Here is a 20,374-nt window from a genome sequence, read left to right on the forward strand (position 1 = left end):
CTTCTGAAGATCGGTAGGGGTCGGACCCTCAACGATCAACAAGTTATCCCTTATGCTGTGGGTGGGAGATTATTTGATATTCAGGTACAACCACTTTAAGATTGTATTCACAGGGAGCGTTGACGTGTGCTGCGCTATTTGTGTAATTTCCATGTAAATGATAGAAATAGTGTAGTTCAGCCGCGCTCGGCAGTTTTGTCAACCTTGTTGACAAAAAAAAGCACACCTGAAAAACAATGCGTGGACTTGCAGCTGTTTTCAATCTGGTGGCAGAACAACCACAAGCACAACAGCATGAAAACCTGGATGTCGTCTTAACCGCACTGCAACCACTGCATGTGCATGCAGGCTTGCGAGGGTAAATACGCCGCATAGTACGCGCACAATATGCAGTGAATAGAACCCATTTATTTCAATTAGGTTTTTTTCATTGCAGCGTATTTTTTCTCGCATGAAGAAATTCGTGGCATGTCCTATCTTGTGCGCAATACACACTGTAGAAGCCCGTTGAACTCAATGAATGTGCGTAAATATGCATGAAATACGCAGGGAAGCTGTGTACTGGCTGCGCATTTACGTATGGAGTCAATGCAAATTTGTGCATTTTTGACGTTCGTAAATACACGGCGTATTTAGGTAGCTGATAGGTAGACAGTGCAAGGGGACTGCGTATCTGTGTGGATGCACCCTAGAGCTGTTAGTAGAGGGCTGCCTTCATTTATAGCCCTAAGGGCTTATTCAGATGTCTGCATTTGCGCGGGCATTTCAGCGCGTTAAAAAAGTCATACATAAAACGCGACCATGCGAAGCTTTGGATTTCAATGGCTTCATTCAGACGAACGAGTTTTTTTCTCACACGAAAAAGTAGCACCTACTCGACCTTTTTTGGTCATATATGTTATACGCCGCGTGAAATGACAGGGCTCGCCCTATCTTTCACCGTCATACGCTGGAAGCTCCTATAGACTTCTATGGCAGCTGGAAAAAAGGGAGGGGGGGTACACTGCGTACACCGCTGGGGAAAGAGCACAGCTCGCCCTAATTAAGCATTGATTGACATTCCGAGCATTTCTGCCGATCGTTGGGTTCAGTGTCTTTTTGAACATTCACGCAGCGGCGTCCCATGCGGATGGCTTAAAATACGCCAATTAAACTCAGGATTCGATCGGGTCAAAAATTTATTCATGCGACTGTATGGTGCGTACGGGCGAATGTAAAAACGTATATGGTCTTGTGAAGGCCTAAGGGCTCCTCCTCAAGAGTGTATGCGCAATTGTGCATGCCTCAGCGCAGCGTATTTGCACAGTGAATGAGGTTGGACGAGGTGGAATTGCACGCGTATTGGCGCATAATACTGTACTTTTAGCGCACTCAGGGCCAGTTCACACGCGCGCAGCACGCCTCTTCATTGGTTTGAAAGGCTACTTAGCCTAATGAGGTTCAACGTGTTCTTTCTCAACATATTCTTTATTTGCGCGTGTACTGAGGGCACCTCCCATTTGCGCAAGCAAAAAACAGTAATGAGAAGGAATCCACTGAAATCAATGGTTTCTATTCTCTACGAATTGCACATGCGAAACACGCTTAGGCCTCCTGCACACGGAAAAGCCGGATTCCGCATGCAGATTTTGGGTCTGGCAGCAGCGGCGTCCACACATACATGCTCTGTCGCCGTATTTTCTGTACTGCGAATGGACGCAGAGGTTAGCTGTCGCACACGTGCAGTACAGATTTTTTTCTTTTCTTGTGCCGTCGCTAAGCGACGATACGGAATCCGCTACCTATTTGCAATGTTCTTTGCGGGCAGGCTACGGGTCGGACAGCTTCTATTGACTTTAATGGAAATTGTCAGTGCAGAGCCCGCATGAAAATGGAGCATGCTGCGATTTTTCCTCCGTGAACGGAAATCGCAATTGATTTCCGCTCGTGTGCAGGAAGCAGCGGATCTCCAGGGACTGTGTACGTTTTCCTCCATTTCCCCATTGCAGTCGGGAAGGGCCTGTTGTACGGTTACTCAGAGACGTATCGCTCTGCTATTTGCAGCTGTAAGGCATACACCAGCCAGGAACCAGCGGAGTGTTGTAATGAAATGAACAAATAAAGCTTTGATGGGAAAAAAAAAGAAAAAAAAAGAGCAGTGACAGCAGGGCACTTCCTGAGAGGGAGGGAGAGATGGCTGATCTGTATGTGAAGCCGGGTAAGAGGACTGCTGCGGGGGGCACTATCTGCACTGTGGGGGGCTCAGGGGGTAGGCTCTCCTCCTTGTTGTCCCTGTCCGCACCCACCAGTGTGCCCTGTGGACCCCTATACTTAGGAGAAGTACTACAAGCACCAGCCTTTTTCTAGTTTGCGTTGACCTTTACATACAACCCTGGTAAAGTTGCTGACCGTCTCGCAGCGCCTTACAGGACCGCTTTACGGAGTGTGTGTGTGAAAGTAAACCACTGTTGCCCGTAGCAACCAGTCTCCGTACAGCTTCCCTTTCGCTAGAGCACTGCGGTCGCAGCGAAAAACCGCAGACCAAAATCTGCATCGTTTCCACTTGCAAATAACGTGCGCCATTTTCTGTAAACGCGCCCTCAGGCCGTATTTACACAGTGAATTTCTGCGTGTTAGACATCCCCAAAAAATTGCGCGTGAAAAGACCCCATTATTTTCAGCGAGGTAATACACACGAGCGATTTTTTTTTTTTTTTTTTTTTTTTTTTTTTTTTTCTCTCGTAGCGGTAGTGCGAGATAGAGAGGTCGCAGCTGTCCTATTATTGGGTGATTCTGTTGGAGAATCTCCTATCGTTGTGTGTGAAAAAAAGTCGCATCACGCTTGCACGCCATACGATCAGCAAGAGAATGTGATGCATTCTTTCCAATAGAAGTATCAGAACGTGTCTATTTTTCTTTTTTTTTCTTTTTTTCTCTCGAGGGCGTGAAAATCGCCCGTATATTTACTCCATGTGTTTTTTCTAGCAAAAGTTTTCTCAGTCACAGAAAAATTGCGGGTTTATGAGTGTGAGATCCGACCGGGATGGAGAAGAGCCGCACCGCAGCCCGACAGGTGGGAAAATGTCCATGGCTGCGGGCACAGGTGGAATCGCGTGTGCCCATGGACATGAGGACTAAGGCCCGATGTCCACAGGTGGATCGGACACCACATGCGGGCGCCCACAGCAGAATCCCACCCTCCTGCTGGCCGATATCACAGGCTGAGAAACTCGCATGAGATTTGTGCATTGGGGAACTCGCAAGTCTCATCCGACCTATCTTTTCGCGGCCCTTGGAATGCATCGCCCGTTGTTCACAACGGGACAGTAAAGCACATCTTGTGGCGTGGCTTGTGCATGCGAGGCTTCCCGCTGAGAACAGTGGGGAACATTTGTGATCCTCTAATGCACATGAAAGCCGCCAGCGGAGGATCGGTACTAGAGATGAGCGAGCGTACTCACTAAGGCAAACTACTCGAGCATGAAGTGCCTTATTCGAGTACCTGCCCGCTCATCTCTAAAGATTCGGCTGCCGGCACGGGTGAGAGGTGAGTTGCGGGAGTGAGCAGGCGAGAGATGGAGAGAGAGAGAGATCCCCCCCCCTCGTTCTTTCCTGCTCTCCCCCACCGGCACCCGAATCTTTAGAGACGAGCGGGCAGGTACTCGAATAAGGCACTACTCGCTCGAGTAGTTTGCCTTAGCAAGTACGCTCGCTCATCTCTAATCGCTACTTCACAGAAGTGATGGGAGGTTTTTTTGCCGGAAAAACTTGCATCGGTGTGAAAACTGCTGGTGAGCGCGATATCGGGCCGAGAAGCTCTAATGTATAATAACATATGTAGGTAGCCTCACAGCGATGCTGCAAGAGAAAAAGAAATCGCAGCATGTTCTATCTTTGGCGCTCCCACGGAACTCCTCCCCTATTGTTTGCAATGGAACCTTAAAAGACATCGCATGGCGCTCACGATGGGAAACGCTTGTGATCCTCTAACGTGCGTGAAACGCGCCTGAGGATCGCAATTTTACAGTGTGAGGTATTTTTGCATGGGAAACCCCTCGCATCTGCATAATAAACGCTCGTTGGCAGTCGAACTCGCCCGTGTGTATCCGGCCTTAGGCTGGGTTCACACAGGGCGGATTTGCCGCGTGGAATTTCGCCGCGGCAAATCCGCCCATGGCCGCTAATCTCGGGATTAGCCAGCCATGTGGACGAGATTTCTCAGAAATCTCGTCCACACGGGATGGCCAATCTGTTGCGGTAAGTCAGGCTGGAACCGCGGCTGCGGCCGCCGCAGGCGCGGTTTCAGAGTATGAAGCATGTCTATTTATCTTTTCTTTCCGTCGCGACTGCGCTCTCCTCTATAGGAGCGCCGGCCGCAACGGAAAAGCGAGTGGCCGGGCCGCTTCAAAGCCGCCGTGTTTTTTCCGCGACAGTTCTCCCGGCGCAAATCTTGCGGTTTTTGCTGCAACCAAACCGCAGGATTTCTGGCGGGAATACGCCCCGTGTGAACCCAGCCTTAGGGTGGTTTCACATCTGCGCCCAGGCTCCATGTTCCTTCTCCGTTAAGGGAGCAGGAAAGAGGAATCTCCATGGCCGAACGGCCGGACCTGAACAGCGCCGAACGGACTCCCTTGACTATAACGGGATCCGTTTGGTTTCTGCTCAGCTGCCCGGCTTTTAGACAGCTTTTTCTTCCGTTATTTTGAACCGGATCTGACTGCAGGTTCCAACGCGGATGTGAAACCGCTCTCTCATGGCATTCTAACAATGGAATTTTAAACATTAAAAGCAATCCCCACCAATCAGGAAGCACGAAAACAGTCATGTGATGTACTAACTGCGTTAATGCCCAGCAGAGACTAAACAACGTTACCAGAGAGTGTGTGTGTATATATATATATACATATACATACATACACTAAGTCAGTTTTATAATTTAATTCAAATGGATATTGTAAGCCGTAATTCAAATATTCAGATTGCTTTGCAGCGCATGAGCCGCTTCTGCTTACCTCCTCCCCTCGTAGGGTTAAGGACCCTTTCTATGCCATAATATCTAAACGAGGTCAAATCCTGATTATGGGCATTTAAAAAATATTTAGCTGCTCCAGACGTGTCTATCTGCCGCACTATTCTCATCCACAGCTTGTTCGGAGATTCTTCCCCTTAATTTCCTAGTTTAAATGTGCATGATCAGGATTTGACCTCGTTTAGCTATTATGGCATAGAAAGGGTCCTTAACCCTACGAGGGGAGGAGATAAGCAGAAGCGGCTCATGCGCTGTGAAGCGCTCTGAATATTTAAATTGCGCTCACGATTATAAAACTGTGTTTGTGTGTGTATGTATGTGTGTATATATATATATATATATATATATATATATATACACACACACACCGTATATATATTGATGACGTGTATCTTACAACATTGTTTGCTATACGGATTAAAAACACGTGTTTCTTATTTTTTACATAAAGTCTAAATAATTTTTAAAAATTGTGTGAAAAAGACCAAACTATTAAAACATCACATTTCTGCCACACGGTAAACGGCTTTAGAAAAAAAATACACAATACCAAAATGATGGGGGTTCTATTGTGACCCCACAGCCACTGCAGCTGCCCCTGCCACTTCCCCCAGTGGGCGCAGTAGACTTCGCCTCCCATCACTTCCCCCCCCAGTGAGTGCGGCAGCCCTCCACTGCTTAATTGGCTTATAGCAGATTTAGACAAATACAGGGGTTTTAGCGGTCTTTACTTGCCAAAAATGGATTGACTTTACTCTTCTTCCATTTCTTTACCAGGCAACCAGGAGCGGGGCTGGAATGACCCTCCGCAGCTCTCCTATGGACTGCAGACTGCAGGAGGTGGGAAGCGCACACCTCTGAACAAGAGAGTTCCCGCTCCTCTACAAGGCAGTCCGACAGGTAGGGGACAGCAGAGCCGCCGCTTACTGACGCTGAAAACTTCAACCTGTAGTAAAGTTATTAGTGCAGCAACAGACCAGACATGTTAATAGGACAGGATTTCACTCTTTCAATTGATTTTAAAGTGAAATCTGCTGCAGATCTGCACCAAAATCTGCAACACGATCCACAGCATTTTAGCTAGTTGTGAACACACCCTGACTAAAGGCTAGTTTAGACACACGATTATCACTCAAAAAATCTTTTGAGCAATAATCGTTGTGTTCTTTTTACAGCGCAAGGTAATTGCTCAAACGTTGAGCGGATCACCTTGCGCTCTGAGCGGAGTATGCAGAAGACAAGCGGGGTGTCCCCCGCTTGTCTTCTGCATTCAGCTGTTCTCTGCTCGGAGCACTCAGCTGTTATACAGCCGGGCGCTCCAAGCGGAGGATGCAGAAGACAAGCGGAGTGTCCCAGCTTGTCTTCTGCATTCAGCTGTTCTCTGCTTGGAGCACTCGGCTGTTATACAGCCGAGCGGGTTATGGAGAACAGAGCTGGACCGCTGTGTTCTTCATAGCCACCCTGTCTTCAGAGAGTGGGATACAGCTGAAATTATAGTATCAGCTGTATCCCGCTGTGAATCCCTGATAACTGAATGCTGAAAGACAACGATAAGCGACGGGATAACGAAAACTGCACGATGTAAGTACAGGTAGACACAACGATTATCGCTCAAAAGATGGCTTTGAGCGATTTTTGAGCGAAAATCGTTGTGTCTAAAAGGGCCTTTATGATGGGCTAAAGAGGAATGGCAAGTCCTTCTCTGCCCTGATACAGGTTCCTGGTCTTTTCTTGAACTGTTTCTTATAGAATTTTGTAATAATTTAGTATTGCCAGAATTCTTCTTAGCCTCTATTGGTTAGAGAGGACGTCACACTGCGAGTGGTTTGCTGAACGAGTCTCCACTTTCTTGATATAACTGTATATGCGGCCCCATCCTTGTTCCCAATCATGTTACTGGGCTCCGCACATGCAGTAGTAAGTAAATCGTCTCCCTGCATTAATGATTTTGCAGTCAGAGATGAATCTTCAAGTAGTTTTTACTGTTCTCCTATATCCATAACATCTGGGTCTTGACTTCCTCTGATGCGTTTTGCTCTTTCCCTCTCCTCCCAGCTCACTGGGGTCCTGAGGATCGTTCCTTGCAAAAACAATGTTTATTAAGTCCTAAGTATAAGGCCTGCAGCACACTAGCATTCTTCTCCTCCGTGCGTAGTTCGTTTAAAAAAAAAATGGAGTACACACAGACCGCATACAGACCCGTATTATTCTACGGTGCAACACACGCTACCGAGTTTACTCAGACAGACACGAACTGCGTGACAAAGCTCATTGCACGCATTATTCTGATTTTACGGAGGAGACTTGCCAATTCAGCGTGGGGAGATAAAACACAATAGCGCACACGGATGCCAAAAGTTTCTTTTCTTGCGGACATTAAAAATACATGGCATACAGAGAAAAAAAAATGAACTCACAGCCTGAATATGGACCAAATACAAAGGCTACATGGAGCTGCACATGTACGAAAAGATTCGGACACAACATAAATGTTTTTCTTTTCTTTTTAACACTTGGCCTAAGTGATAAATGTTCTTTCTAGGAAAGCCCTTTGTAGGGTGTATTCACATGGGCAGTTTTCACTCAGGATTTCTGTGCCTTGCGAGATACACAGAAATTGCACTTGGAAAAAATATATTAAATTACACAGGCGATAGAAATATCGCAGCATGTCCGACTTTTGTGTGATTCTGTTTAAGAGTTACCTATTATTCCCTATGGCAGCAAAAAAAAAAATCGCTGTTGAATTTTTCTATTTTTACTACTGAAACATGATTTTCACGCATGAGAAGAACACATGCAGCAATGCTATGAGCTCTTCCTGCAAACCCATTAGACTCGCATGAAAAGTCACTCTTTTGCAAGTGCGATATTGAGCTGAGTTTCTCAGACACACATCATACTCGCCCGTCTGAATGCACCCTCATGCTAATAGCCTGTACAGGCAGCCGGGTTGTGCTTTAGCGCACTCCATAACCGTACATAAAAGGGCCAAAGTCTTGTTTTATCTATCTGTATCCAAGTGATAACTGAGCGATGTGTGAACCGGGTCCTAAAGAGCTTTATTTCCCCTTTAAAGTGATCCGTCCGTTAAAGACAACATTTTACTGTACATCGCATACATACTTGGTGCCCCCTCATGAAACGATCCGAACGCCATTCATGCATTCTGGTCCGCCGTTTGCGTCTTCACAATATGACTACCATAGTCTCAGATTATGTTCTTAGGAAGTCTGAGACGTGTTCTCCCTTCTGATGGACCAGCGCCGATGACATCACCTGTGTCTTCCCCTCAAGGGTTTTCCACTGCAGCTTCGTCACATAGGACTATCGAGGGGGGTCTCAAACTCCACTTCTAGAAAATTCTAAGACTACAGCAGCCATTTAATGCAGATGGTTTCAGGAGACCAGTACGTACGAACAGTGGCAGGATCGTTGATAAGGATGGCACAAGGTATGGTAACTATACATTTGCTTTTGGCTGGTGGCACACAAGCGGTTTTGCATTGTGGAATCCATGGTCGTCATCCACACAGAGGATCCGCAACAAATACCATTCAGAACATCCTAAGCCAAATCGTTTTTGCCTACACTTTTGCGGAAGTGAATTGCGATTTCTTTGAGCGAAGGAAAATCACAGCATGTTCTACTTTTTGCAGGCTCCGCACGGACAGCTTCATTGAAGTCAATGAAAGCTGTCCGACCTGCGGCCCATCCGCAATTGACATTGCAGATAGGTCACGGGTGCCCGTGTCCTCACCTAGCGACGGCGCGAGGAAACCACAGATTTAAAAAATTTTAAAAAATAAACTATACTGTACTGCGCATGACCGACGGCGAGCCACCGTGGCCATCTCCAATACAGAAGAAAGGCAGGTATGTGCGGTCGCCGGCAGCAGTGGGATCCGGATTCTGCTGTGGCTCCTGCATGCAGAATACAACTCATCTGGTGCCGCCGGCCTTTCACTGGAGGGTCACTTTAACAAAGTTTTTTCATCATAGAAAGTGATGGCATATAACTAAGGCATGTCATCATTATCTGATGGGTGGGTCTATGGCTTCTGGGATCTCACTCCCGTGTACAGTCGGCTCATAGCTTTTACGCTTTTTGTCCTGTTGCCTTACCGCTATATGTAAGTTGAGTTTGGGTTGGGCATCAAATGTGACTTTTATACTGGTGGAAGGGGGACGGGTAACCCTACTTTGTGTACTCCTTGCTTATTATTCTATCTTGGACTAATGTTTTTGATTTATTTAGGGACATATTTCTGGAAATTGACATGTATTTAATTATGGAATATGAAATTCACAAGTCTTCATTGTTTTCATTTCAGTTCCTCCTGCACAATCCCTTCCATCTTCCACCCCTCCAATGATGCCGCCCCCGCTTCCCATCAGTAACACTGGTCCTCCCCCCTTAGGACAAGCGAGGTCGCCGCTTACAATAGATAACTCCAAGCAGTGTTCCAGAGAAGCACAAGACGAGGTTCCTGTTGACGTAGAGGACATTTTGGCTCCGTTAAATCAAACTCTGGAGGCCTGCAAAGACTCAATTAAGGTGAATAAAGCAGTTATCACACAGTTCATATACATACGTTTTTCTACGTTTGTAACAAGTAAGATAATTTTTTACCCCTTTTGAATAGGTCTATATATTGGCCACATTCTTGCGCTGCAGCCTATGATGGCTGCACAAGTTAAAGTCCAACAAAACCCTATGGCAATCGTTTTTCTTTAACCATTTCCACTGGATTATTTCTGTATGCAGAGCTGTCAGTGAGCGCTGTTCATACAACGGCAGTGTTGCCGGGTATTAGTGCAATATGTCTCCACCTCAAGAATGGGTGGAGACATGGATTGGCCGGGATAGTGTTGCCGTCTCTCTTCGCCCCAATGATCCCATAATTACCTTGACAATGGTTATCTGCAGAGCTGCTCGGCGTATCACAGCCCTGACTGTGACAACAGTTACATTTATCAGGGCAGTGAAGTTCGCACTGACTTTCCTCGGGAGAAACTAAGCATCAACGGAAAAACAAAAAACCCTAAATAATTCTAAAATAAACAATAAAAATATATTTTAAAAAACCTACTAATGCCCCACCAACTTGTCCAAAAGTCTTAGACCCAATGCAATTCTTCTAACTGGATCATGTTGTCAAAGTAAAGTGAACATTAGATGACCCTGGAGATAAATATACATTTTATTTTAAGGCCTCTTTGTGTTATTAAAAAAGTTAGTTTAAGCTTTGTCACACAGAAAACCCAGAACGGTAAAAAAAATGCTCATGCCTACAGGGCGTATGCATAAGACACTGCGGGTCTCCCCAAAGTGCTTTACCCACTTTGCAACCATGTGCTCTGCCAGCAGAGACCGTGTGCCCTGCGCATGTGTATTCCTCGCTCTGTTTCAGAGTGGAGATGCGTATGAAAACGCTGCCCATACGTAATGTATTGTGTATGGACAGCGTATCATACGCACCCTATAAAAAGGTATAGGGCTCACGCCGCGTGGTACACTCAAATAGAACATGCTGCTATTTACTTCTCTTGTGTATCTACATGCAGTGTCAACACGCACGTGTAAATGGATCAATGAAAGTCTATCGACTTTCATTGCCTCCATTCACCGCATCACGCGCGGCCGTGCAATGCGCACATAATTTGTGGTTAAAACCCCTTCGTGGACATGAGCCCAAAATGGTAAATGTGCTTTTTTGGTTTTTCCAGACACAAGTTTTTACAGAGATTGGGCGGAGGTTGGCTGTCTTCAAGGAAATGTGGAGCGGTGGAAAACTGTCCACATCTGTACAGAAAAGAATGAGCTTGTTGGTAAAAGGTAAGCATGGTTTATAGCAATCTGATTTTTGTCGTTTTATCACTTATTTTATCCACTGACTCTGGATCTGCAACTTTGCACCTGTCACTGATAAATCTATAAGTCATGTCAGTCAGTTCTTTGTTTTCTTATTCCCGTCTTGCAGCTATGTATGCTGTATATTAAAGAGGTTGTACAGCTTTAAACTACTGATGGGTTATCTCAGGGATAGGTCATCAATAGTAGATCAATGGGTTCGCAACCTGGGACCCCTGCCAATCAACTATTGGTCAGGCCAGTGGAGGTGCATGAAGCTGATTTCTGTCAGAAGCAGACAGCTCTGTTTAGATTGCCATACTCTGTTCCCTAGTGGCCCTGCTTGGCATTACAGGCAAAGCTCCATTGAAGTGAATAGGGACTGTAATTGTAATGCCAAGGCCGGCCACTACAGTGGGATCTGTGCCGTCTACTTCTGGCAGAAATCAGCCCTGTGCTCCAGCCGAGCGAACGGGTCCTTGGCGGTGGACTCTTAGTTGAGCTTCTATTGACGACTGTTCTGAGCATAGGCCATCAATAGTTTAAAGGGGTTGTCCCGCAAAAGCAATTGAAGTTAAACACTTCTGTATGGCCATATAAATGCACTTTGTAATATACATCGTGCATTAAATATTGGCCATACAGAAGTTATATACTTACCCCCTCCGGTGTTGGCGTCCCCGTCTCCATGGCGCCAACCGAAGCCGCCTTCTGCCTCGATTAGACTTCCCCTTTAAAGGCTTGGCTACAATATAGTAGAAAGAGATAGAAGAGCATATGCTAAGCACTTATTTTACTGGCAAGCATCCCACGTCCAGTAAATAATGTAGACTGAAGGTTTCCTCATCCATGGCATGTCTGAGAGGCGCCTGCACAGAGTAACGCTGGAGTAGGAGGGCATCCATAATTGTATAATGCGAAAACCTCTTCCTGCTTCAGCTCAGCTTTATTTTGCACTGACGCTTTACTAGAACTCATATTCAAGACACAGACTCAAGTGTCCTTCTAGAATAAAGCTGAGCAGAAGGACAAAGTGGTCATCTGATTTAGGCCAAATGTCCACAGGCAGATCTGATTTGCAGAATCAAGCCTCCCATAGGTATACATGGGCGTTCGCAAGTGAAATAAAGCATGCAGATTTGATTTGTGGACTTTTTGCTCCATTTCACTGCGGACCCTGCACAAACTGCTTCCATTGAAGTCCATTCCATGAGTTTAAAAGAAAAAGCATTCCACTGCGCATGCATGGCGGGGTGGCGGCCGGCGCTTCCCCACACAACCACAGTGAAGAAAAGAGAGGACCCGGATGGGTAAGTAGAAGTCCCGCAGTGTCCTCAGCCATGGACTGGGATGGATTCTGCTGCGGGCTCCACCATGTGAAATCCGATCCGCCCGTGGACATGAGGCCTTACATGTAACTGCTTCTGCTGCTTCTTGCAGTTTCCCTTTATTCTACGTAGGTTCTTCTCTGTGACATGCCATGAGGAAGGAAAGCAGACCAGTTGATCATGACAAAAATGAGTGATTAAACGACTTACTTTCTGTTCCTTTAGTTGTGTTTGACATAAGCCACTAAATAACATGAAAAGACACGCAGACAACCTTCTATAGTTATATGAGTAAGTCCAGGGCATAAATGCAATGACCGATAGTTGTAAATGTAAATCATCTTTACTAAAGTTCATAAAAGCATACAAATTATAATATTAGTATCGGAAAGAAATAATCACTACTCTTATGCATTTTTTGAGTTTGAGATGTGTAACCCTTTAACGCTATAGGAGGTGCAGTTACATCCTGCACCATCTGAGTATGTATGAAGGGAGATCGTGCAGCGATCATTTGTCAGATTCTGATAAGGTGCAGAAATACCCGTTACCACGACAACTTCTCACATTCTACATCTTAGTACATTTGGTTCCGTTAATGTTTTCTTCACACTTTAGAACTGCAGAACAAGAATTGGGATTCGGCCGATGAAATTCATCGATCTCTTATGGTTGATCACGTCAATGAAGTCAGCCAGTGGATGGTGGGAGTAAAACGTTTAATCGCTGAAGCTAGAAACCTCCCTCAGGAAGCTTCGCCTACAGAAGATGAACCTCCAGCAGATGGCACTACGGACACTACTAAGCAGGAGAGTTAGGAGGATTCCTCATGGGTGCTGTTGGACATCGCTATGCAGTCTGTATATAGTATTCCATTGGTTATCTATTACCAGTCTGGCATTTTGAAGATTTCTGTTGAATTTCTATTTTTGACATAGATTCAGGAACACTAACTTTGTCAAATTTTAACTGCTTTCTGAACAAATTGCAGTTGTTAAGAATAAAGACCTTTAAAAGGGAATTCCCCGTTGGGCAATAAGTCTTTGACTTGTACATGCCATCACCATTTGGTCCCTGGCGACTGATTTTAGGGGTCAATTGCTGATTGGGAATAAGGGAGATGGAACAATACCTCCGCAGTGCCACCTGTTGGAAGGCAGCATTCCTTCAAGTCAAAGTTAGACTCTTTATACAAGCCTTGTAACAATGACCGTGAATTGAAAGCCAAGCCAGACTCCATACACAGACAGCTGTTTCAGGGTGTTTGCCCCTCATCAGTGTACAGTAGGAGTCTGGCTTTGCTAGTGAGAGGACTGTGACGTGGGTCAGAAATGGCACTGTGGAGGTATTATTCTATCTCCCTTATTTACATATTACCCAAAGCAGCATGAATGGCCTTTTGAGTCTCCTCACTCACCGTCTAGGTGCTCTCTCTAAGGAGAAAAGATAGCGTTGCTGATGGGGGAAACGCAGATGTTCTGTATAATGACTTCTTGAGCACCACATTTCTGCAGCATTGACATTACATGGAATTTTGTTGTGTTGCCAAAACAGAGAATGTTTGTGACTCCTATTGAATATAGCAGCATGGCGGCGGCGCCTCATGATTCATTATACACATTGGTTGCTTCCTTTGCACACTTTAATATATTGCTTCTTTGCTGCTGCAGACTCCAGGACAAGCAGACTTTACTTTCTGAGCTTTTAATGGCAATGAAGAAAGGGAGAAGTATTAGGAGTTTATCACACACAGTAATGTTTTAGGACAACAGATCCACTTACAGCGCGGAAACAAAGGGTCACAGTGTTATTTTGCAGAACCGGTGGAGACCCTGCAGAAAACATTCCCTGCAGATTATCACCCCTGTTGTTCTCTCCAAAGTAATCATAGATATTGTAATGTAAGTTGGGATTCGTTTCGTCTGGCGTATCATTGTTTTCTGGGGATTTGTGCTTACATTTCAATAAACTTGTTTACAGTTTTATATTTTCTTCACTCATGTATTTGTTAAATTAGGTATGAAACAAGGTACGAAAAAATAAGAGGACAAAATATGTATTTGTAGATCCTGAACCCTGAGGCCTCATGTCCACGGCATGCATGGAGAACGTGCAGGGAATCCAGCCCTGCTCACAGCCAGTGAGCCCTGCTTACCTGCATTTCCGCGGCAGCGGCGTCCGCGCGGATCCCTCCGCTTCCAGGTTTGCTGTACCACGCATGGTCCTCACAGCTCGCCGTCGGACATGCGCAGTACAGATTTTATTTTTTTTTTAATCCCTTGCTTTCCCGCGGATCCACAGAACGTCCGCAGTGTCATCTGCGGGTGGGCCGCAGATCAGATGGCTTCCACTGACTGCAATGGAAGCCGTCCATGCGGGAACCCCACAAAAATGGAGCCTGCTGCAATTTGTTTTCCGAACCAAAAGGTCTGCAAATCAAATCCGCATGCTTTAGTCCATTTGTGGAGCCCTTGCATCTCTATGAGTGGCTTGATTTCCGGATCTCCCGCGTGAATTTCGCAAATCAAATTTGCACGTGGACATTGGGTCTAATGCATAATTTGTAACAGGTTCCTGATCTATCATTTGCTATTGACGCTTAATGACCAATTTATTAGAGACCCCCATCTAGTAGAACATTGAACCTCTTGGCTTTCTGAACTGCAATATGTTGCAGCATAGATTCCACTAGGCGTTGAATCTGTTTGGCAGGAATATCGGCCCATGTGGACAGGAAGCTTCTTGTAGTTACCACAAATTACATGGAAGTATTGACATGCTCTGGACAGCTGACAACAAGGATTCATCGTTTTCATGCTGCTTGCGCCAATTTCTGACTCTCCCATCAGCATGGTGCAACAGAAGCCTGGATTCTTCTGACCAGGCGATGCTTTTCTATTGTTCAGTGATCCAACTTTTGTGCGGTTTTTGCCCCTTGGACTCTTGCCTTTCTGTTACCGCATTGCAGTGTGATTGTTGTCTATTGACTGTTACAGCCTATCCGAGCAAAGGAACAACGAGTTGTGCATTTGGACACATAAATGTGCGCACCAGCGGTGTATTCAACGGCACTTTGCATCACCTGTTTGTCTTATTGTCAGAATTATTCTTAATGGAAAAGATTTGGTACCATATTAGCCAGTAGAGCAAAGTGTGTGTGTGTGTATATATATGTGTGTGTGTATATATATATATGTGTATGTGTGTGTGTGTGTATGTATGTATGTATGTATATATATATATATATATATATATATATATATATACACACACACACACACATGACAAGGCATAGACTTGGATGTCCTTAATTTGGATTTTCAACATAGGACTAAAATCTTCAAGATGATTCATGCGTGAATGGGAAGTATGAGAAATCTATAGCAGAGATAACACTCTGGCCTGGTGACCCCCTAACACCAATTCCGGGACCTTGATCACATCATTCTCTGTATACTCTTGACACCATTACACATGAAAAGTGGGCAGTTTTTGAAATACAGGCCTTATTTGAAGCTCCTCGGATCACTAGGTTTTTTTTTTCCGTTCTAATTTGGATTCACACTGAAACTGATTCACGGGAAACTTGTCACATGATTTTATGCTGCGCTCCGGGGTCACATGTCTTACTTCCATGCAGAGAAGCTCCAAGCATGAAAAGTGCAGGTGTCTCTAATAAAGTGACAGTTCAATGCATAATACTGGCGTCTTCTGATGTCCTCTCCATTGGGCATGAATGCAGGGGAACTAGGAAGGACTAGTATGTATTCTGTCTTTTTTTTTTTTTTTTTTTTACTGCAGGCTGAGCTACGGTTTACACAATACTCTCTCCAGATAACTCCTCTAAACTGTCCTCACAGGATGATGCCTGATAAGCATCAGAGAGGAGGCTGCACTGCATGAAAGGTTGGTATATAAAATGAGAATGTGGGGGTGCAGTTTGGCAATGGAGAAGAGCGGTCGCTAAGCTCTGCTGCTCCTGCTAGCAAGAGAGTGAGAAGGTCAAATACATGTCAAAGGCAACCTTATCCTGTGTACACGGACAATAGGAGGAGAAGGACTACGTCCCAGACCGCTTCCCCGCCATCTCAGAGCATATGGAGGTACCTTGCGGGCTCACAGTAAGAGGGAACGCAGCAGGCCACAGACAGCATGGCGGCGGCTGCTGTGAGTAACGACGTGCAGGAAAAAGAACCCCCAGCAGAAAATGATGGGGCTGTCACCGCTCACAGCCAGAGCACGACAGGACTGACACTGCTGGAAAGCCTCAAGGAAGGCGCACAGCAAGGAGGGACCGCAACGCTCATCAGCGCTGCTGGAGACAGAGCAGGAGATGGGGAATGAAGGCCGCACACCCCACACACTGAAGCACCAAGATAACAACTTGGCCACTTGGTGGAGTTTGGCCACTTATCCAATTTGAAAATCAACTACTCCAAGTCAGAGGCCCTAAATATTTCACTACCACTAGCAGAAGAAAAATATATAGAAGAACAATTCCCGTTTAAATGGAAAAAAGAGGCTATGCAGTCTGACTTGTGACTTGTCTGCTGTGAAACAAGCTGAGACACTAGAGAACGTTCAATATTTTTCATTATTGTATTCTGAGAAGTGGAATTTCTGTAATCAGTAGTGGATGCTATATCAGCTGTCTACTTCATAGCGGTCACTGACCAGTATATCGCTGCTCTCCAGTATTTTACTAGACTATAGACCTCCAGTTTTAAGGAACCTAAAACCCGAGCTTTCAAATTGGCCTGGGAGTCTCCTGAAATGGAAGCAAGAAAATATCCTGCTATGGCTGCTGGTAGCCACCGCTAGGTTGTGCATGCTGCATGATTTGTAAAACTGGACTCCTCATATGGTACAGTTGGATCTTTTTGACTTCTCAAGCCCCACTGATTAAGCCTAGTCTAACATGGGTGTATTGTCATTGCACGTCATGCATGCAATTTTCACGCTCGCAATGCACGCTGCCAATAGCCCATTGATTTTTATTGTGGCACTCACACCTGCGTATTTTTCACGTGCGTAGCACTCAAGCAAAAAAAAATTGTGGCATATCCTATCTTGGCATATATTACACGTGGATATACGCCAAGATAGTGTATGGAGATTGGCGTTACGCAGCAAATATCAAAAGAAACAGCAAAACCACAGGTCTGCGCCAAACAATTTTTGCAAGCAATTTAAATTGAGAAGTATGTACTGCAGATAAATCATTTCCATCCCTAAGGATGCCTTTACACAGGCGCTAAAGTTGCGCGCGATTTGTGCGTTTTGAGACACACAAATCTCACACATATATGACTTCCATACTTTTGAATGGGGTCATACACATGAGCGATGTTTTCCTGTATGGTACCGCAATGTGATGCAATGCGAGAAGCAAACCGCAGCATGTTCTGTCTTGCTGCGTGATCTTGCATCGCAGCGCCAATTGTTTTCAATGGGAGAAACCCTGTGATCCTCCTGCTGCGGCTGACAGCCACCACAGTGGAGGGTGCATGAATATGCATCTCATCCCTGGGGAATTCTCATGGTGGGGAGTGCGCTAAGGGGCGGGGTTTAAGTTAGCCTAATGCCGCCTGCAGATGGGCGGGTCCGATCCGGCGGGAGGATTCTTGCCGCGGGACCTGACCCAAGCGCCTGCAGGGATCAGCGCGTACTCACCCACGCCCGCCGGCTCTGGCTCTTTGATGTGCCGGCTTGCCGCGCAGCTGGCGCATGCGCATACCGGAGCCGGCGGCAGGCGAGTGACATTTCTGTGCGGGGATCTGAGCCCCGCACAGAAATAGAGCATGTCACGATTTGTTTGCCGCGCGATATTTTGCGCGGCCAAATCGCGGCTGTCTGCATAGGATTGCGTTTGTTAACGCAATCCTATGCAGGTTTCCAGCAGCAGAAATTCCACGGGAAATCCCACCGCGGAATTTCCGCACATGTGCAGGGGGCCTAAGGCCGCTCTCACACGGGTGTTTTTTTTACAGCGCTTAGCTGTATTGAGCCTCCATTCATTTCAATGGGGCTTCTCAGATGAGCGCTGTAGCAAAGCATTTCTAACGTGCGCTAAAACAATCGCTGTATGTTCTATTTTTGTGCGTTTAGCGCATTTTTGATGCAGCACATCACCCATTGCAATGATGGGGTGTGTTAAAATGCTGTCAAACACAGTCAAAAATGCCATTCTAAAGCGCTGTAAAACGTGGCGTTAAAAAACACGGCATTTTTTACTAAGCCTGTGTGAGAGTGGCTTAACTCTCAATAATAATTGCAAAACCCTAAAACTAATATAATGTGTTAACTAAAGTAGTTTTCAGGGGAGCATAATGTGTCCTTTATTGCTCCTCTATTATGAATGCAACACCCAAACTCCCCAAAGTTTGAACTGATGGTCGTCAGGGTGTTGCGTCTGTAATAGCACCCATATTACGCTCATCTAAAAAATGGCCAAGCACATTATTTTCTTTCGTGGAACTCATTTCAAATGACGTATTCACCGGGTGGGACTACATTTCAAATTACAGATTAGGGCGATAGTTTATGGGGGGAAATGTCTTTCTTGACTGTCCGAAACCTTTTTTATCTGTCAGAAATGTATTGGACATTCCTCTTTATTGATGGCCATTATCGTGACTGTAGCACATAACAGACATCCTTAGAGAAGCAGTCAGCATAGTTTTTATTAGATATGTGTAAAATGTATAACCTTTATTGATGTTTGTGTATGTGGTGTGACTGCTGGTAAATATTTGACACCACAATGTCGATGTTGGTACTTATCTGGGTCACAATCAATAGATTTCCTAATAAGGCACAAAGGGGTAATTAGATGAGCATGTGATTATCTTCTCACACCTTTTCTAAAATAAAAAAAAAGGGCCCACCCACCCCCCATATGTGACAATCAGGGAGTAAATATATTCACTGATTACTGGGGGTAATAACATGAACAGCAGTCTGAGTTACCCTATAACCATCCACTGTGATATAAAACCTTATGGCCCGTTTACATGTAATGACTGTCGCTCAAAATTCGTTCAAACAAACAAACTTTTAGCAATAATCATGCAGTGTAAATGCTAAAAAAAAAATCACTCACGATTCGTTCACAAGTCATGATCCTTGTCTTTCAATCAGTATAAAAACTATTGCTGGATCGCTGGCTTCTCGTTCCGTGTAAATGCTCCCTGCTCAGCGCTTCGCATACAAGGTGAAGCGCTAAGCGAGAAGCCTGCAAGAACCCAGCAATCCACTGGTGAAGTCTATTTGTCTAAATTCTTTGCACAAACGCTAATGACCTTAGGGATGTCAGTGCCCATGCAGTCATTTAGCTAACTGTCGTCCCATGTAAAAGGGCCATTATAGAGACATGAGGAAGATCACAGATCTTCCTTTGCTCCCTGCAGCCTGTTAGCATGTCCCCTGTTGTCCCGTCTCTCCTCCTCCATGAAGAAAGGGGTACTTCAACTTTCTCTATCTCAGGCTACATTGCAGCTTTAATACCAGACCAGGATCACAACTCTAGCTGTCATCTAGCGTACGATAGAGCTTTTAGTAGCAAGTGCGTATCCTATTCATCCTTCGCTACTGAAGTTCATTTCTACCAGAATGCATGGAATATCTCTTTGGCAAGGAAAAGCTTAAAGAAAATCCAAGGCACCACAGTTCAGCATGGGACAGATCCCTTGGAAATGCAGCACAACTGATCCCTTCAACTTCACTGTGAGGTTTCATTTTTTTTTTACTGGGTATGTGTCAGAAAATACTATTCTGCCCACTACAAATCTAATGGAACAGGGGCTGATAGGAGCCAACTGATGGCATTGCCAACAGGAAGATCCCGTTGAGCTCAATGGAAAAACATTTCCCTACTTTTTTCTTTAAAAATGATGGAGGAGAATTAACATAAAGAGTAGAGATGAGCGAGTATACTCGCTAAGGACAATTGCTCGAGCGAGCATTGCCCTTAGAGAGTACCAGCCCGCTTGAGACAAAAGGTTCGGGTGCCGGCGTGAAGGAGCGGTGAATAGCGGCAGTCAGCAGGGGGGAGCGGGGGGGGGGGGGGAGAGAGGAAGAGAGAGATCTCCCCTCCGTTCCTCCCCAATCTTCCCCGCAGCTCCCTGCCTGCCGCCGGCACCCGAACCTTTTGTCTCGAGCAGGCATGCACTCGCTAAGGGCAAT

At 45.5% G+C, this 20,374-nt stretch overlaps 1 protein-coding gene across 4 annotated transcripts; it reads left to right on the plus strand.

Moving 5' to 3' along the window:
* The first annotated feature begins 2,119 nt into the window (after positions 1–2,119).
* SRA1 (steroid receptor RNA activator 1) lies at positions 2,120–14,175 on the plus strand. 4 transcript variants are annotated; one of them, XM_066590692.1, is made up of 6 exons: positions 2,181–2,197; positions 2,965–3,052; positions 5,786–5,908; positions 9,430–9,566; positions 10,739–10,847; positions 12,809–14,175. In XM_066590692.1, exons 2-6 carry the CDS (start codon positions 3,001–3,003, stop codon positions 13,006–13,008), a joined length of 621 nt encoding a protein of 206 aa, XP_066446789.1. In that variant the 5' UTR covers positions 2,181–2,197; positions 2,965–3,000; the 3' UTR covers positions 13,009–14,175. The 4 variants fall into 4 exon arrangements, with proteins under 4 accessions (XP_066446788.1, XP_066446790.1, XP_066446789.1 ...); XM_066590691.1 differs by lacking the exon at positions 2,965–3,052 and having other exon boundaries at positions 2,120–2,197; positions 9,343–9,566; XM_066590693.1 differs by lacking the exon at positions 2,965–3,052 and having other exon boundaries at positions 2,120–2,197.
* Positions 14,176–20,374: the final 6,199 nt, after the last annotated feature.

This window comes from Eleutherodactylus coqui, chromosome 2 (genome assembly GCF_035609145.1).
Source record: "Eleutherodactylus coqui strain aEleCoq1 chromosome 2, aEleCoq1.hap1, whole genome shotgun sequence".
In the NCBI taxonomy this organism is placed as follows: domain Eukaryota; kingdom Metazoa; phylum Chordata; class Amphibia; order Anura; family Eleutherodactylidae; genus Eleutherodactylus; species Eleutherodactylus coqui.